At 41.4% G+C, this 16,745-nt stretch overlaps 1 protein-coding gene across 3 annotated transcripts in view; it reads left to right on the top strand.

Annotated features, from left to right (window-relative positions):
• Window positions 1-16,745, top strand: part of MYLK (myosin light chain kinase) — a 1,478,514-nt gene that overhangs the window by 1,364,935 nt on the left and 96,834 nt on the right. For all 3 annotated transcript variants that reach the window (XM_085647312.1, XM_085647311.1, XM_085647313.1), the window contains one exon: window positions 6,836-7,053. In XM_085647312.1, coding sequence (XP_085503438.1) covers window positions 6,836-7,053 — 218 coding nt within the window. The remainder of the gene's footprint in view (window positions 1-6,835; window positions 7,054-16,745) is intronic.

Raw genomic sequence — 16,745 nt, forward strand, 5'->3', positions numbered from 1 at the left:
CAAACAGGCTGCTTCAAATGGGGTATAAGAAAAATGAAAAGTAATTGTTTCCCAGTCAAAGTTTTTGGCATAAAGGCTAAAGAGAGAGTTCTGAAAGATGAGTGCCCCATAAGTCTTAAGGTAGCCATACAATTGTATATTTGTGTGTGATGTTCCAAGAGGTACAAGAAGCTTCGCCAGAAGTGTTCCTGAGGATTTGTGGCTCCCAGAAGTGATACAGTTCCATTCAAAGCCCCTTACACCACTGGCGGGTTGCCAAGTCGATATTTGGTGGTTCGTGAAAGTTCAAGCAATAAATGAGGAAGCCTTTAAATTCTGTATTCATCTTGTCAGATTTGCTTGCTTCAAAGACACAGGTCAAATGTCAGACTTTATCATCGGACCAATTGATGCTTATGTTTTTTTGCATGGAGATTGATGTTTGCAAACTCCTCTCACTTTGCAGTTAGAGAAGAAGTAAATCATGTTGCTGGGGTACAGTGTGTGTGAAAGGATAGGCTGTAGGATGTCATTTTTTAAACGTGCAACAAAATGTAAATACCTGTAAATGAACTATACACATTCAGCACTTAGAAAAAACATGAAGCGCATTTTTTTGTAATTCTGAAGTGTGATAGAAACAAAGTTTTTAATAGGATCAAAACAAGTCAAGACACTTTACTTGGTGATGTACAAATCATATATATTTACTGAAAACCAATGTCATTGTGTGCAATATAGTTTCATCAGTAAAACTGTATGTCAGTGTAAATTTGGTGGCCATTTTAAAGGAAAATGTCCTGTCCGTAAATGACAGTGTGCTACCACACGATGCCTAATCCATTAAAGCTCGGTGGGTAATGAATGTTTGTGGTTCTAAAATGTTTGGGAAGAATTGCTCTACATTATTACAAACATTTCAGCACACTAAATATCCAAGGGCCTTGTGTACATGATTTTACGACTTTCCTTGAGGGCTGCTGTAGTTTGCAAAACCTCTATAGAGCATCTCCACTGGTAGTTCCCTCTGCCATTTAGTACATTTTTGTAACTTGTACATATGTTCATCTTTTAAAGAAAAGCACTGATTGGACACTGATTTATTATGTGTTTGTTACAATGTTGATTTCTCTTGCAACCACAAATGGAACGTTTCCAATTTTATTGAATGTTGCTCAGCTGTGCTCTTCTGTTTTAGTACATACTGATGTGGACTAAACATTTAGTGCCAGATATACTTTACTAATATGTCTGTGTGTTTAAATGCATATCCTTTACTTAACGCCAGTGTCATTTCCTGTGGTGATGTGGAATCCCCTTTTCAGGGGAGGAAGGGGACCCAAGTAAATCATCAAAATATTGTAATGTCCCTAGTATTTGTTTTTAGATGAGAAACAGCCTTTCCAATCACACAGACTATTTAAAATTCTAAATCAAAATACAACTACACCTTTCTGTTAATTGTTTCATCATTCCTTGTTGAACCTCACACGTTACTAAATCCACTAATATCTGAAACAAATCTTCTTTCATTTTATACATAGTTACACACATATAGGTAAATCACAGCAAAACGATGCAAACCAATACATTAAAAACTCCACATGAAAGGATATGTACCCAATCTTCGTTTTCTATACAGTTATATGATCACTGTATCATCCAGATTTTGTTTCATCGAAAAGATTATCAGCCTTACCTTCAACATTAGGTAAAACCAGAGACCAATCAAATTGTTGATGCCACAGTTTTTAAATCAAATGTTTGTTGTCGGAGATTTTAAATTTAATATAACTTGTTCAAACTTTTATTTTCAAAGGTTTCATTTTTTGGAACATCTACTATGAAACTTTTTTTTTTTACAAACTATTAACTAAGATATGACTTTGTAGTAATATTTTCAAATATAGAATATAGAAAATGTGTCCTAAGTTTCACAACATAATTTAAATCCTGTTACGCATCAAGTGGTGATAACGACATCTAGTGCTTTCCCAAAAAACATTGAGGTTTACATCATTTTGGGTGCATTTAGTCCAAGTGTAGTATCCATTGTGATTATAGGTGCATAATATCATCACTATGGGGTTTTTGAAGTTAGCACTATTTATTATTTATTTATTATAAGGGCCTGCATGGGATAACATTAACGACCCTTCCATTTTGCTTTAAGCATGTATTTTAATCTTGCATTCTGCTCATTGACTCAGGCAATTGCTTAGTTGCTGAGTTGGACTCTTCGGCGTTTAGCAGTGTATGTGGGTTCATCTCAGTCAGTCAGACCCTTGAAGCAACTGAAGACTTACAGTGGAATTGCTGGCGTTTGAGCCTTCGCCAACAGTGCCTGAAAGACAGCGGTGAACATTCCATAGCCTTGGAGGATTGCCCAACTAGACATGTTGATGAAAAACTGTTATATTGAGGGCGGTCAAGTTCGCATGCACGCCAATGGTGCTGTAGGAGGCATAGGGGAGCAGGAGGGGTTATTATGAAAATGTGAAATACTAACTGAATGGCACCACAGCTGAGCTCTGTCCTTCAGTCTGATCATTGTGTGTTCTGTGGTGCAGCAGCAACCTTTTTCCGCTGGGCCCTGAATGAGTTGCAGAGAATCAAGCAGTGGCTGCTGAAGGAAGAGTAGCAGGTGGGGCCCTCTCCAGTTAGTATTCATAATCTCCCAGAAGCCCCTGGTCTTCTCTTATTTGCTTTCCGTGTACAGTCCAAACCCCAACAAAAAGGGAGACAAGTAGAAGGAAAGAGGTCAGGAAAGAGGAGGTGCAGAATCACAACTCTCTTTCAAAATGAGGATTGGCTTTCCCTACTTTCGAAGTGTGGAATTGAAACTGGTGTTGCATTCTGTGATCTACATATTGTTTAACAGTGTGGACACTACCTAGGAATACGTGCTTTACATACCAAAGGAGGAAATATTGCTACTGACATGCCAGTGTGTGCTCGCTGAATTAGAATATCCTGTGTAAAATATATTGATACTATCTGAGGCTTGCTCTTCAAGGGTAGGAACTTAAGTGTAATAAATAACCAGTACCTGTGCCCATGCCCTGCGTTCATGCTTGGCCTTTTGCGCACTGAGAGCATCAGTGATCACTGCAGACTGGCATATGGAGTATGCATCCGGTATCTTAGAAGAGTACCAAGCTAACACATAGAATATCTTATAAATAGCGGCACACACACATTTTTTTTATCAGGACCCTAAAAAATAGTTGTTACCACCTAGGTATTTTTGAAAAGCACTTGTATACATTGTTGACATGTCCTGGCATACATTACCATGAGGTATACTGGCATGGTTTTGAATTCTAGACCTATTCTAGAAATTTAATACGATGGTGCTTTTTAGTGGCGTGGAAGAGTAGAGGGAAGAAAACTCGTTATTACAGACAATCAAATGAACAATAGTCCCTGTGGGCACATAGTAGCCACAGTCAACTACGTAGGATTGGTTTAATTTATTACTAAGCCAAAAATAATTAAACATAGAGATACCTCAATATAAGAGTATAGAAATACATCGGATTCAGCATAAAGCCAAATCTGCGGATCCAATTGAGACGATGGAACATAAACAAAACAATTAGTACAAGAAACAGAATGCAGAGTATCAAAAAGCATAAGTCCTAATTTCCGTATTGAGGGCTGATGAATGAAAAGCATTCATCTATACCAACACTAACACTAAGATGACATCCCTACTTAAGCATCCCCAGGAAAAGAATAAAAAAAGGTGTCAGCATGTAGAGTCTTCCTTGGGTCATGTAGCATAAAGCTTCCAAGACGGACCTTGCTCCAAGCTGCTCTCTCTCCGAAGGCAAAGAAGAAGTGGGCACTCTACCTAATCCCATTGTCAAATTATTGTACGTAGCTCTCCCAAGATTCATTTCGGGTCACGCCATCTGCTCTGGGTACGGTCTGAAAGTTAGTTTTCCATGGGACAGTGGTGTACTTTTCTTGCAACAATTTGTCCTCGGTTCACAGGCCTTCTCCTGTGTGAAGCACAACTACCTTTTTTTATCGACTCAAGCCACACAATCGTAACTTCTTCTGTCCTTGCTTGACTAGTAAAACAAAGAACTTATTCTAGCTAACAAGAACACTTCATTCATTTGCAACATAAAACGTGAGGAAGAAAAAATTCCACAGCACACATGAAATTCGACTTGTTAATTCTAAAGCGAGAGGTTCCAGGGAACTGTATTTCAGGCCTACAAGATGCAGCTAACATAAGAAAGATCATATGAACTTTACGAAATTGTACAGAAAGTAAGGCACTTTCGATTAATGCATTTTATTACATGTAAAATGACGCAAGTAATAAACACATTCAGTGCATGAATAGTTGTCAGTTTCACAACATAAGTTCTTCATGTTAATGTTTTCTGCTCGTTACATTCACTTTCTACATTATTTCTCCATGGTACTTTTCAATCGCCTCAGCATGTCACGTTTCATATTAATACATTTCAAAATTCTAACACTTCATGTTAATACAACAAAGGATTATATGCAGGTGTGCTCTACACATGAGATTATTATAAACCCTTACAAATAAAATTTGAATTCTGCGACATCAGTTTCTTGTGTTATTTTGTGCTCTGGCACAGAACTCTTAATAAGCACTGAAATGGCACACGGTTGGACATTTTGGCCTTGGCATTAGGTCCTGGCCAGTATTTTAAAGTTATTTAACCTGGCATAGGATATTATTTTAATTTTAGTGAGAGCAATGTATCAGCTAAGTGTTTCTTTGCCCATGGCACAATTATATTTTATTTCTCTGTATTCAGTGTTTTATATAGGATGTCCAACTGTCTTGCAGGCACATGCTTGCACTTTTGAAAAATGGTGCGACTTGGCACTTGAGTTTATTTCCTTCGGCTCCAATTTAGGTTTCCCAATAAAAGTAATAATATTCCGGTACTGCCAATTCCTTTATTTCCTTCAGGCATGTTCATGCCCTATGTAATTTAAGAAATTCCTAACTCCTTTATTGAACAATATACCCTGTACGGGGCTGTTTTGTCTGCCATAGTACTCCTGAGGCTTAATGGTATTTCTGGTACCAGCCACAAGATTATTTATATTCCTGAGGGTAATTTTCACACACATCTCACTCCCCACCTCCCTTTTGGTCATCATGGCTCTCGCTTGAAACATTGAGCCTCCACAGTCCATCAATCAAATTTATAAAACATGCACATTTTAGAATTACATCACATAGCTAGACTACGTATGCAACAGTGATAAAGAAATGTAGAGGTTATCGCATAGCCTCAAACATATATTTTTATAGGTAGAACTTTGTTATTAACTGATATTGATAAAATGAAAATAGAAGAATAATATAGGTGAGCACACAGGGAAAATGGAAATAGAAGAAAAAAGAGAGATTGTAGACAAATACAAACCCTAACAAGCGCTGTATAATAATTGTCGAATTTGCAATTCACTATATATCATTTTCAAGAAACTGTTTCGTTATGGTCTCGAGTATTTAGCTTGTTCCCTAAACTGTGGAACAAACAAGAGGATTGAATTTGGGAATGTGAAGAGAGGACGCAAAAACCTTTAGCACAAGGAGCATGCAGGTGATGGTATTCCAGAATGGAGAACAAGAACTCTAAATTTCATTAGAATTCTGGAAGACATATTGATCCAAAAGAGATACTTTAAAGGGTCTGGTCTAAAATGGATTCAAACTTAAGGTATTGGACTTCAACAAGAGATCATTAAAGTGAAGAGAGAATGCTCGAAATTTCATAGGGATTAGGTGTTAATGATTCAATGTCTGAATATATGCTAGCTCTAGGGGAGAGAAAGCGAACGAAAGAGTGAGCGTGTTGTAGTTCTGGGTACGATTTGAGCAGGTATGACCTATCAAAGAGAAAGCAGGGGTGTAGGAAAATGCTAGGAATTTCTTCTAGACATTTCCAAAAAGTTGCAAGAGACAGACAAGAATGACACATTTCAAAGACCTAATCACCCCATTCTCTCATGTCACACATGTATCCATTCTGATGCTTTGCAGGCTTCTGGTGGACCAGTTTGAAATCCAAAGAAGCAACAACATTTCTTTACTTCTGGCTTAACCTGTCTGCAGATTATTTAGCAATGTCTCCCCCTTCTGTCACTTCCTTTGCGCTTACTTGGGTGCATAGACGTTTGTGGAGTTGTAGGGCAAGTGGGGTGCAGCGCTGGCCTCTTTTCTGTTAACCTCAAAATAGGAGGAGCTTGCCTCTCACAATACAGCAGTGAGTCTGGCATAGCCGATCTTGTCGCATGAGATCCACCCATCTATGCTGAACTGGTAGTCGACAAACTCAGTGTGCAGGTGGGTTAGGCAAGCCAAGCAGGTGTCCTCTGACTGATGTGATCTCTCACACCCCGGGTAATTTAAGGGAATGGGCAGGCAGTGCAGAGCCTCTCCTCCATGGCTTCCTGCTCTGACCAGTATGCTTTTTCTTTACCCTTAACAGATATGGCCGCCTTTTTCCATGGCTAATGTTGTGTATAGGGGAGAGAAGGGAGCCCTAAAGCATAATGAAAGAAGAGTAGATGGACCTATAACATCTTTACTCTCTTATAATATATTATTTCTAATCTCCTTGATGCATAAAAATATCATGAAAAAAGATTTTCAAAGCAGAACGAATGGAAGGGCTGGGGTAATAAGTTAGGCATTAAAAACTGAAGTCTACCGCATAAGAAAAGTGTAATTAGGATAACAATAAATAGTGTGAATCAATTGTTTTAATTGCAATGACATGTATGATTCTGTCTTTACTTGTCAATATTGTTGATGAAAATTCACCTCTTTCCCTTGCATCGTGTTTAGTGTTTCTGGAGGGGAGCTGTTCGAACGAATCATCGATGAAGACTTTGAACTCACGGAGAGGGAAGTCATCAAGTACATGAAGCAGATCTCAGAAGGAGTTCAGTACATTCATCAGCAGCACATTGTCCATTTGGACCTGAAACCTGAAAACATCATGTGCGTCAACAAGACTGGCACAAAGATCAAATTAATTGATTTTGGCCTAGCCAGGAGACTAGGTAATTCTTTTCTCATGGGTGCAAATTTAAGTATCAAAAATATATATTTATTTTAATAGTATGAACCCATGTATTGCAATGGGCGTTGCATTGATAATATTATGGACTTTTCAATGTCATAAGTTAAGGTTGAATCTGTGTCATTCCAAAAGTGTTTCCTCATGCTTTATTGCCAGGGGCAAGTGTACCTTTGCACCCCCCCCCCTTTGCTTTCACAAACATGACCTTGTAGAAAGAAGCTTGAAAGCACATTCCTTTCGAATATACCCTTTTAATAGTAGTAGAACCCAGAGTCTGAGCATTTAGGAGGGCACTGTGAACATTCAGGCAAGTCCTCCTCAAATTACAAGCGACCATATCCACTTGATATTAATTGTAATCGTAATCTGCTTTTCATTTCCATTTAATACTTAATTTAATTTGCTTTAACATTTGCAGAGCAAAGTATAGGAGGACATCTTAGTGCTAACAGAATGAAACATAATCATTTTAAAAAATCTCTGCTAAACGTCAGTAAAATGTGCCTTAGATAAGTTAAGCTCATTATCAAAATAGAAAAGTCTGTCAGAGACCAATAGCCCCAGATTACATGATAAACAATGACTGCATGATGAACACAATATTGGCATGAATGATAAACACAATAACTAACTGACAGAGCACTCTCCAATGAAAGTCCGGCAATCATCTACATGGGGCAGGCTAAACTCCAGTTATGCTTGAGCACTTTATTGAATGTTGTGAAATTCTCACATTGGAAACCCTGCTTTACTAAAAAAAAAAGCAGCCAATAAACCCAGTACCAAGGGACCCATGGATAACGGGCACTCCACCAAAAAAATGTGTGCCTCACAGTCAGATCTTCCATATCACCAGTGGCAGCCGGCACAGGTAAGAGCGGTATGCGGGGGGGGGGGGGGCGGGGGGGGGGGGGAGTTGCCTGACGGGATAGGTAAAATTAAATAGAAAGTTAAATAAAACCACTTACCTTGCACTCACCGCATCGCCGAGTCAACAATGCGGTGAGCGCAAGGTAAGTGGTTTTATTTAATTCTTTATTTAATTTTACCTATCCCGTCGTCTGGCGACTTCGCCCCTGCCCTGCTCACCGCTCTTACCTGTGCCTACCGCCACTGGATGTCACACCATCTAAGGGCTCATTATGCTCAGTTTGACCCAAGATTTTTAAGGGACACACAGAAAGCAAAGCAGTGCTTGCTTTGGATGCAAGTGGTGGCCACTCAGACTCATCTGGTGGACCAGGACTTATTTTTCATCATCGGACATTCACCCTGAGCATGAGAAAGAAAAGGAGAAAGGAGGAACAGACATGCACGAAAGCAGTGACAATGGGAGAAGCAGGGATGGAAAACAGAGTTGAATATTGAGATAAAAACACAAAGGGCCGTATCCCATTAAGCGGGCGCTGCATGTGCCAATGTAAAAGAAATTATCTGGCACAGTTTAAAACTGACCAGTCTCTTGAATATTTGAAGAGCTGGAGCGGCGCTATATTACCACCTTGGTGGTTATTGGTTACTTATTGTGGTTACTATAAAAGTATGTCCTGATTTTGTTTTATTTATTTTTTGTTTTTTTTTAATTTTAATTGCCACAAAAAGAAAAAAAGAAAATAATGACATCAGCATTTTCCAATAATAATGAATCGAAAGACATTTGCAGACATTTTTAGAGCACAGAGAAGCATGGTAGAAGGAAAAAGAAAGAGAGAAAAGGAAAGAAGAAAAAGAAGAAAGAAGAAGAAGAAAGGGGGGAAGAAGAAAAAAAGAAAGGAAGGAAGAAAGAAAGGGGAAGCATTCAATCCCTAATCCCATTGAACACAGGACCAAACGCTGCGAAATTTTAGCAAAGATTGAGGGCCTCTAGCTTTAGCTAGTGCAGTTTCCATTTCGAAGATCTTCCTCAACAGAGACCAGAATTCATTAATGCTAGCAGGGATGGTGTGAATTCAAGAGCGGGCAATACACAGGCGAGCACAAGAATCGATAATACAGGCTAAAGGTTTCGGGAGACACCCAGACTCTGAAAAAAGCCCCAACAGCAGCTCTTTCCCCGAGATCGGACTATCGTAACCAACCCAGGCTGCTAAAGTCAGAGCGATATTGGACCAGAAGTCCTTCAGCCTGGAGCATGTGAAGAACATATGGTGTAAGTCGGCAGCATATTCTTGACATTTGGGGCAGTTTGTTTTAGCAGTAAAGTTGTTGGCCCATTTAGAAATTCGCTCGGGGGTATAATAGGGCGAACAAAGCAAAACCAAAGGGGATGATGGACGGAGTGTTGAACAATGCAAGCACTCACCCCCAGTCAACTGCTCTGGGTTTAATCCATCATCATTCTTTAGCTCACTCCGCCACCCCAGTTCAGTTGGCAGGGTGTGCCCAGACGTGGGTCCCTTGCTCACTTTGCCACTGGATTCAAGATAGCCTGGCTGATGAGGGTTATGAACCCGAAACCGGTCCCAGGATGCTTGTTTCCGGTCCAGGGAAGACATGGCTTGGCAGTTCAGGCTGGACTGTTCCCATGAGGCACAGGGTCAGACTGATTTGCATATGGCCATGTCTGAACTGGGGTGGCGGAGTGAGCTTAAGAATGATGGATTAAACCCAGATCAGTTGACTGGGGGCGAGTGCTTGCAATGTTCAACACTCCGTCCATCATCCCCTTTGGTTTTGTTTTGTTCGCCCTAAGTTGGCAGGGTATGCCCAGACGTGGGTCCCTTGCTCACTTTGCCACTGGATTCAAGATAGGCTGGCTGATGAGGGTTATGAACCCGAAACCGGTCCCAAGATGTTTGTTTCCGGTCCAGGGAAGACATGGCTTGGCAGTTCGGGCTGCACTGTTCCCATGAGGCACAGGGTCAGACGGATTTGCATATGGCCATGTCTGAACTGGGGTGGCGGAGTGAGCTAAAGAATGATGGATTAAACCCAGATCAGTTGACTGGGGGTGAGTGCTTGCAATGTTCAACACTCCGTCCATCATCCCCTTTGGTTTTGCTCAGGGGTATAATAGAGCATAAAAATCATTCTATGCTGTTGTAGTTTTAAATTAACAGATGTTATGGCTAAGTCAATAGTTTGAAGAGATTCTTGTATTTCCTCCTTTGAGATATCGGAACAAAAGATTCGACTTAGCTTTGCTGTGATTTGTACACCATCGTCACTCACCGCCCCAATGAATTTTTGATATAATCTGCTGATGGCTCCTCGCCCTCTAATACCGACAAGTGTAGTCAGGATATCGGATGGATTAGACAACTCTGATAATCCCCTCCCATGGATAAAAAAAGTCCCTAACTTGTAGGTATTTAAAAAAGTAGGTTTGTGAATGATCAAATTCTTCTTTTAAGGATGAAAAAGTTCGAAAACCCTGATCGTCATATAGCTGACCGATCCGCGTTATACCTTTGAGTTGCCATTCTTTCCCGATCTGGTCCTGAAATATGTTAGAAAATAAAGGATGCCCCCATAGTACCGTGTAATAGTGTAAATCTTGTATTGCATAAGTCTTGCAGATTTTGCACCATTTTTTGGCGATATCTCCGATTACCTTAAATCGAACCCGCTTAAAATAATTGGGGTCAGATGTTCGTTATAATAGGAACCCAGTATTTGGTTCACAATTCAGCTGATATAAAAACCAACTGGGATTTGTATCAGTTCCTCTAAGTAGGCTCAGTAACCGCCCGGTGAATGCTGCCCAGAAGTAAAACTTAAAATCAGGGAGGTTGAATCCGCCCTGCATATATAATAGCTTTAGATATCGAATAGCTCTTCTAGCACGTCGGTATCCTCAGATAAAGCTGCCCAAGACACTATCTAGAGGTTTAAAAAAAGAAGATGGTACTTTTAATGGAATTGTACAAAAGAAATATAGAAACTTTGGTAAAATAATCATCTTTACCACATTGCATCTCCTGTGAATACTGAGAGGTAGCCGGTGCCAACTTCGCAGATTCACTGCCACTTTCTTCAGCAGTAGATCGTAGTTTAGTGGGATGATTTCGTTGACTTGGCTACTAAGACATACCCCCAGATTAGTAGCCGTATTCCTAACCCCAAGTATTACTGGTAGAGCATCTAATTGAAAATTTAATATCGTCTGTGTTTTATGCACATTTAGCTTACAGCCAGAAAAGGAACCGAATCGCTGTGCTTCATACGTGATAGCGGCTATGGCTTTGACAGAGTTAGCCGAAAAAATCGCTAAATCATCAGCGTATGCGGTTAATTTTAAATTTGTGCCGTTTAAAATGACTGGATCAATATACCCATTGGTCATTAGATGCTGAATAAAGGGCTCAATATAGATGGCATATGAATTCATATCGTCAATGGGCTTCCCCTTTTTACGAGAAACGACGATGTTTGATGCGTTCCAAGAAGGAGGAACCTCTTCTCCCTGTATGATGGAGTTACATACCTTAAGAAGAATGGGAATCAGAATATCTTTGAAGATTTAAAAAAATTCCAATGGGATCTTATCCTCGCCGACTGCTTTGCCAGCTGGCAAGGAATTTATAGCTTCCTCCACTTCGCTTGCGTCGATATCTTCATCCAATGACTCAGATAATATCGAACTAAAAATTGACATCTGTCATTCCTGCAAATAATCCAAGACGACCTGCTCATCCGGACTGCCTCGGCTACTATATAGATTAGCGTAAAACAGCCCAAATTGTTCAACTATATCAGCAGACCAGTCAGGCCGTCCACCCTTTTAATCGTTTTTACTTGGGTTTTAGCCATTTGATCCACTATTTGATCAGCTAATAAGCAGCCAACTCTTTCACCGTACTCATATTGTTTAGTCCGGAGCTTATGATAATTATTAGCAACTTTATCTTTATCTTTTAGCCGTCTTTTAAGCTTAGCCCATGAGACTACGACCTGTTGGTATATCGAATGTTCAGCCACGTTCTTTGTGGCGATAGCCATAGCATGCTGACGCTCTAGATCCAGCCAGAATTTTTGCTCCTGGTCCCACTGGCGAAGGCCCAGCCTGTTTTGCTTTATAATATATTGTAAGGTGACTTCTCTGACATCAGCCTATAAGCAGTCCCAGACAGTTGCGATTGATGCCGAGCCAAAATTAGAGTCAATATAATCCCCAAGTGCTTTACACATCACCTCCATGTATTCCGAATTGCTAAGGAGATGTCTGGGAAAAGTAAAATCCCTATTTGGTAAATGTATGTTTGACTGTAACTGCGCTATTAGCATAACCGGGTTATGAACAGAAGTGATTTGGGGACATACTACCACCAGTGCGTTTTCCAGAATGGAGTATTTAGCAAAAATCATATCAATTCTAGATTAGTGTTTATGAGGAGAAGAAAAAAAATGTAACCTGGGACATTGGGGAATAACCTCCTCCAGGAATCATCCATCTGATGCAAATAGAGGAGCTCATGTATAGCAGTTCTAGTTTTACACATTCTTAGATGGGCGGAAGTATTGGCGGTGTCGATTCTCTTGTCCAGTATGCAATTAAAGTCGCCCATCACTATCTTTTCACCAGACCACTCCAGCAGCTCGGAGCTCAGATGATAGATAACATCTGGGCAATCGGTATTAGGGCCGTAAACCATACATAATGTAACCTTTCGCCCATAAATCAAAATTTGCGAAAATGCCCACCTCCCCTTAGTATCTGCGAGTGAACGAATAACAGTGGCCTGGCACAGTCTGGATTTTAACAGCGCCAACCCAAGAATAGAAACAGTGTGTGACGTACACACCATAAGATCGTATCCCAAGTGCTAAAAAAGTGCTCTGTCTTTATAAGCAATATGCGTCTCTGCCAACCCTAGTATATGTGGCTTAAAAGTGCGTAGCTCTTCCATTACTAGCCGTCGTTTCCCCGCCTGATTCAATCCTGCTACATTCCATCATATACACTTGAGTTCCGGCATTGAAAAATATTTTGAAACCGAATTGAGTTATCAGTACCCACGAAAACATACTCCTCTGACTGCAGCTCTACGCAGATGAAAATGTTTAAACTGTCTAAGCTGTGGCTTATACACCTCCCCTCCCAGAAAAACCAACCCTACCCGGCCCTTCACCCACCCACCTCCCAGTCACTAGAAAAAGGAATCGCCACTTTCTCTGCTGTCCCATAATGACAGCATTGTGGAGACGCCCTCTCGAAGCCCCCCCGCTAGTCCCCAGTGACCTCCACTATCCCCGACGACATCGTACACCAATCGCTCCACTTAACCATGTGCCTATGAAAAACAAACATGTTTATCAAAGAAAATGACAAGAAAAATAATGAGAGGAAGCCCCTTAGAAATGTCCATTATAGTGTCAGAAATAGAAGTCTCTATTCACGGGTACAGCCTCTCTTATAGCTATTACGATAACATTGAGACTATAGTTCGTTACTTGCTGACTGAGTGCCATTTAAACAGAGCTTGTTTAGCATCCTGCTCATTAAAAAAAAAAAATGTTGTCTGGCATCCTTTGTTACTTTCAAACGTGCCGGCTCTTGTAAGAACACCTGTGAACAGACAGTTTTAAAGGGATCCATAAGTTGGCTAAGCTTCCACCGCCTGTCCACAGTCGCCTTGCATAGATCAGAACGCGCAAAAATAGACATTGTATCTACCTTGACTGGAGCTGCGGGACGCGCCTTGAAGTATATTGCTTGGCATAAGAGAAAATTACCTAGGAACACAAGAATCGGTCGGGCAAAATTGGTTTTGGATTGATTACCCTGAGAGGCTGGGGACAGTGGTAGTCTATGTGCTCTTTGGACTTGTGTCCATATCCCAGTCTGCGAGGTCAGGAAAGGCTTTTTGAAAAAGACTGACAATGAAAGCACGTGGATCGCTGCCTTCCCTGTCCTCTGGAACTCCGAAAATTTGCAGGTTCTGACATCTTCGGCGATTTTCCAGATCTTCAATCCTGGACTGCATTCCTGACAATTGAGATTCCTGTGATTTAACAAGTTTGACTGTAAACGTATTGGCTTCTTCCACAGCCACCACTCGCTGTTGTAGGTCGGCTACTTCAGTGGAAAGTATGTCCTGCTTTTGGCTGGAAATGTAGCAGGATTTATAACACAACTGCATAAATGTGCACATTCTTGTCACGCATGACCACCTCCAGAATCCTGCTGTAATAATACAGTGGTAAAAGTTGTTTTCCCTATACACTGCCTAAACGTACCACTAATTGTGTAAAAAATTGCCACTTGAAAAGGTTTCAGCGACAGGAGTGTCAGATGGCAGATGTAAAAGGCATGGGTAAAATCATAACAAAGTAAACTTAGTATTTGGCATTCAGCATTGTCATCCGCATGCTCCTGAGAAAATATATGGGCCCCAGAAATAATTATATTATTATTACTAGTTATAATATTATAATCATTGCTGTTATTATTGTTGTCGTTGTTCTTATTAATAATATTGTTATTATCATTACTATTGTTATTTATTGCTATTATTTATTGTTGTTGCTATTATTGTTATTATTTTTTTCTCAAATTAAGCATTGAAACACAGCACTTAGCAGTCACAGTTCCAGAATATCAGGTCCACTTTCCCAGCCTTTGCATACTCTAGGCAAATAGTTATCAAGTGCTTCAAGAACCGATACCGCCATAGAATAGCACTCACCAACACCTTGCCCCATCCTTCTGGTCTCCCAAAGGTGTCCCTCAGCTGTGGAGTCCCTTCTTATCTCCTTTTAGTTATCTTCTAGTTTGGTGGAGACTGAAGTGAATGTCTGCAAACAGTAGTGGCTGCTACCAAAGGGACATGGGGCGAGCGGAGGGAGGGAATTAAAAATACATTTAAAAAAAAACACTTACCCGGATGCGGCCGGCCACTGCCTTTCCTCTGGCCTCTCGTCCTCTTCCTAGATTCTCTGGACGCAGGAAGCACCCAGGCCCCCCTGAGCCAATCACAACGCTGCAATGCAGCATTGTGATTGGTGAGCACCCAGGCATCCTGAGCAGCGTTGTGATTGATCTAAGCACCGTGGTTCGGCGCTCGGACACTGAATGGGACGCTGGGCATGTTCTCCACCCATGCCTAGGTGGAGAACTAGCAAAGTGCGCCTGAATGTTTGGCCGGCCCCCGAGAGCCATCCAAACATTCATGCACACTTAGGAGGGTGCCAACACTCCTTCCCCAGCCACTAAACAGCCCAGCCCGCTCCCAAACAATGGAGCCAGCATGTTGAAATAAAATTATAATAGCGTTAAGTTACAATTGTATTTTTCAATTTTTAATTGCTCACTCAGTGAGCAACGGGTCTGCAAACGAAAACCTCCTCTAACGGTGAAAAACAACCTCTCATTCGGTGGTTATCCCTGCCCTTCAACTAGCAAACTACAGTCTAGTGAATTAGATACAGAGAAATATGCTTTCATAAAGCAAAAATTGCCTTTATGCGATTTTTAGGTCTCGCCTAGCGACGCAGCGCATGCGTTGCTCGCTTGGCGAGATCTATTGTCGTCGATTTTCTGCCGAAGGGGGACAGGAGATATGCACGCACCTGGAGGACAGGCGATGTGCACGTGTACAGCTGGCGTCGTTTGAGCAAAACGCGCGCATGGCGCGCTTTCACTTAGACAAAAGCTGTCTGACCTTGCAAGGCAGAGCGCACCTACAGTGAGAAGGGGTTAGCGAACGCATGTAATGGAAATGTACGTTCAGGGGTCATTTGCTCTTGACTGTTTAAGTGTTTTTTGTGGGAGTCCCACCTCTCATCTTCTATGATTGCTGCCTCGACAGTCTGGCTGCAAGGCCCTGGGTGACTATGGCAAGCCTGCATTGGTCTTAAGAACACCGTGTGCCAGAGCTGTGATTTCGAGTATATTGCGCACTCATAAACCAAGGTCGCGCATGCGCAGTTGGATGTTGCCCTTGTCTCTTTCACGCAGGCCTTCCTTTCACTGTGCCTGCTACAGCTGCACTATTAGAAATCCCCATTGGCTTCTGGAGCCTGTAACTTTTTAAAATCAAACCAATGTGGGGCTTGTTTGACAACCCAGCTGCATTACTTACTGTCTGTTAATATTTGCGTTTCCATCCTTCTGTGGAGTCCAAATGGAATGGGCGGTGACTTGGCCACGGTGACAGCGGAGTCCAGGGCGGATACAGTTACAGCGTCTCTCTTGGATTAAACCCCACTGCCTCTGTTCCTGATCCAAACCCAAATGAGCACGTTGGAGGCTCTGAGACTGAGTGACATCTGGTCCTCCGTCTGAGAAAAAGCTGATCTTGCCTTTGACCTTCCAGGTCCCAGGGCATCTTTAACATTGCAGACCAGAATAAAAGTCCCTGGCTTTCCAAAGATCTTGATCTGTAAAGCTGTAGTAATAATGTATGCATTGCAATTTAGCACTTATGTAGGCCACAAACTTCCAGTAGTATGACGTTGCAGCACCTTTTGATTGTACAGGGCTTAGCTTTCCAAACATTTTCGTTGCAGGCCATAGCTTAAGTTGGTTTCGGGAAAGTGTGCCGTCAACTTCCCTTAATCATGATGAAGTGATCCCTTGTTGCATCTCTCCACCCATCCTCACCCTCTGCCCATGTCCCATTCAAAGCAGCATCTTTGGCATCAACAGGTAGCTATGACCACTGTGGTTACTGACTGGTAAAACGCTATTGTCTGCATAGTAGCAATTTACCCCAGCATCTTTCATATTAC

Source organism: Triturus cristatus, chromosome 3_2, assembly GCF_964204655.1.
Source record: "Triturus cristatus chromosome 3_2, aTriCri1.1, whole genome shotgun sequence".
In the NCBI taxonomy this organism is placed as follows: Eukaryota; Metazoa; Chordata; class Amphibia; order Caudata; family Salamandridae; genus Triturus; species Triturus cristatus.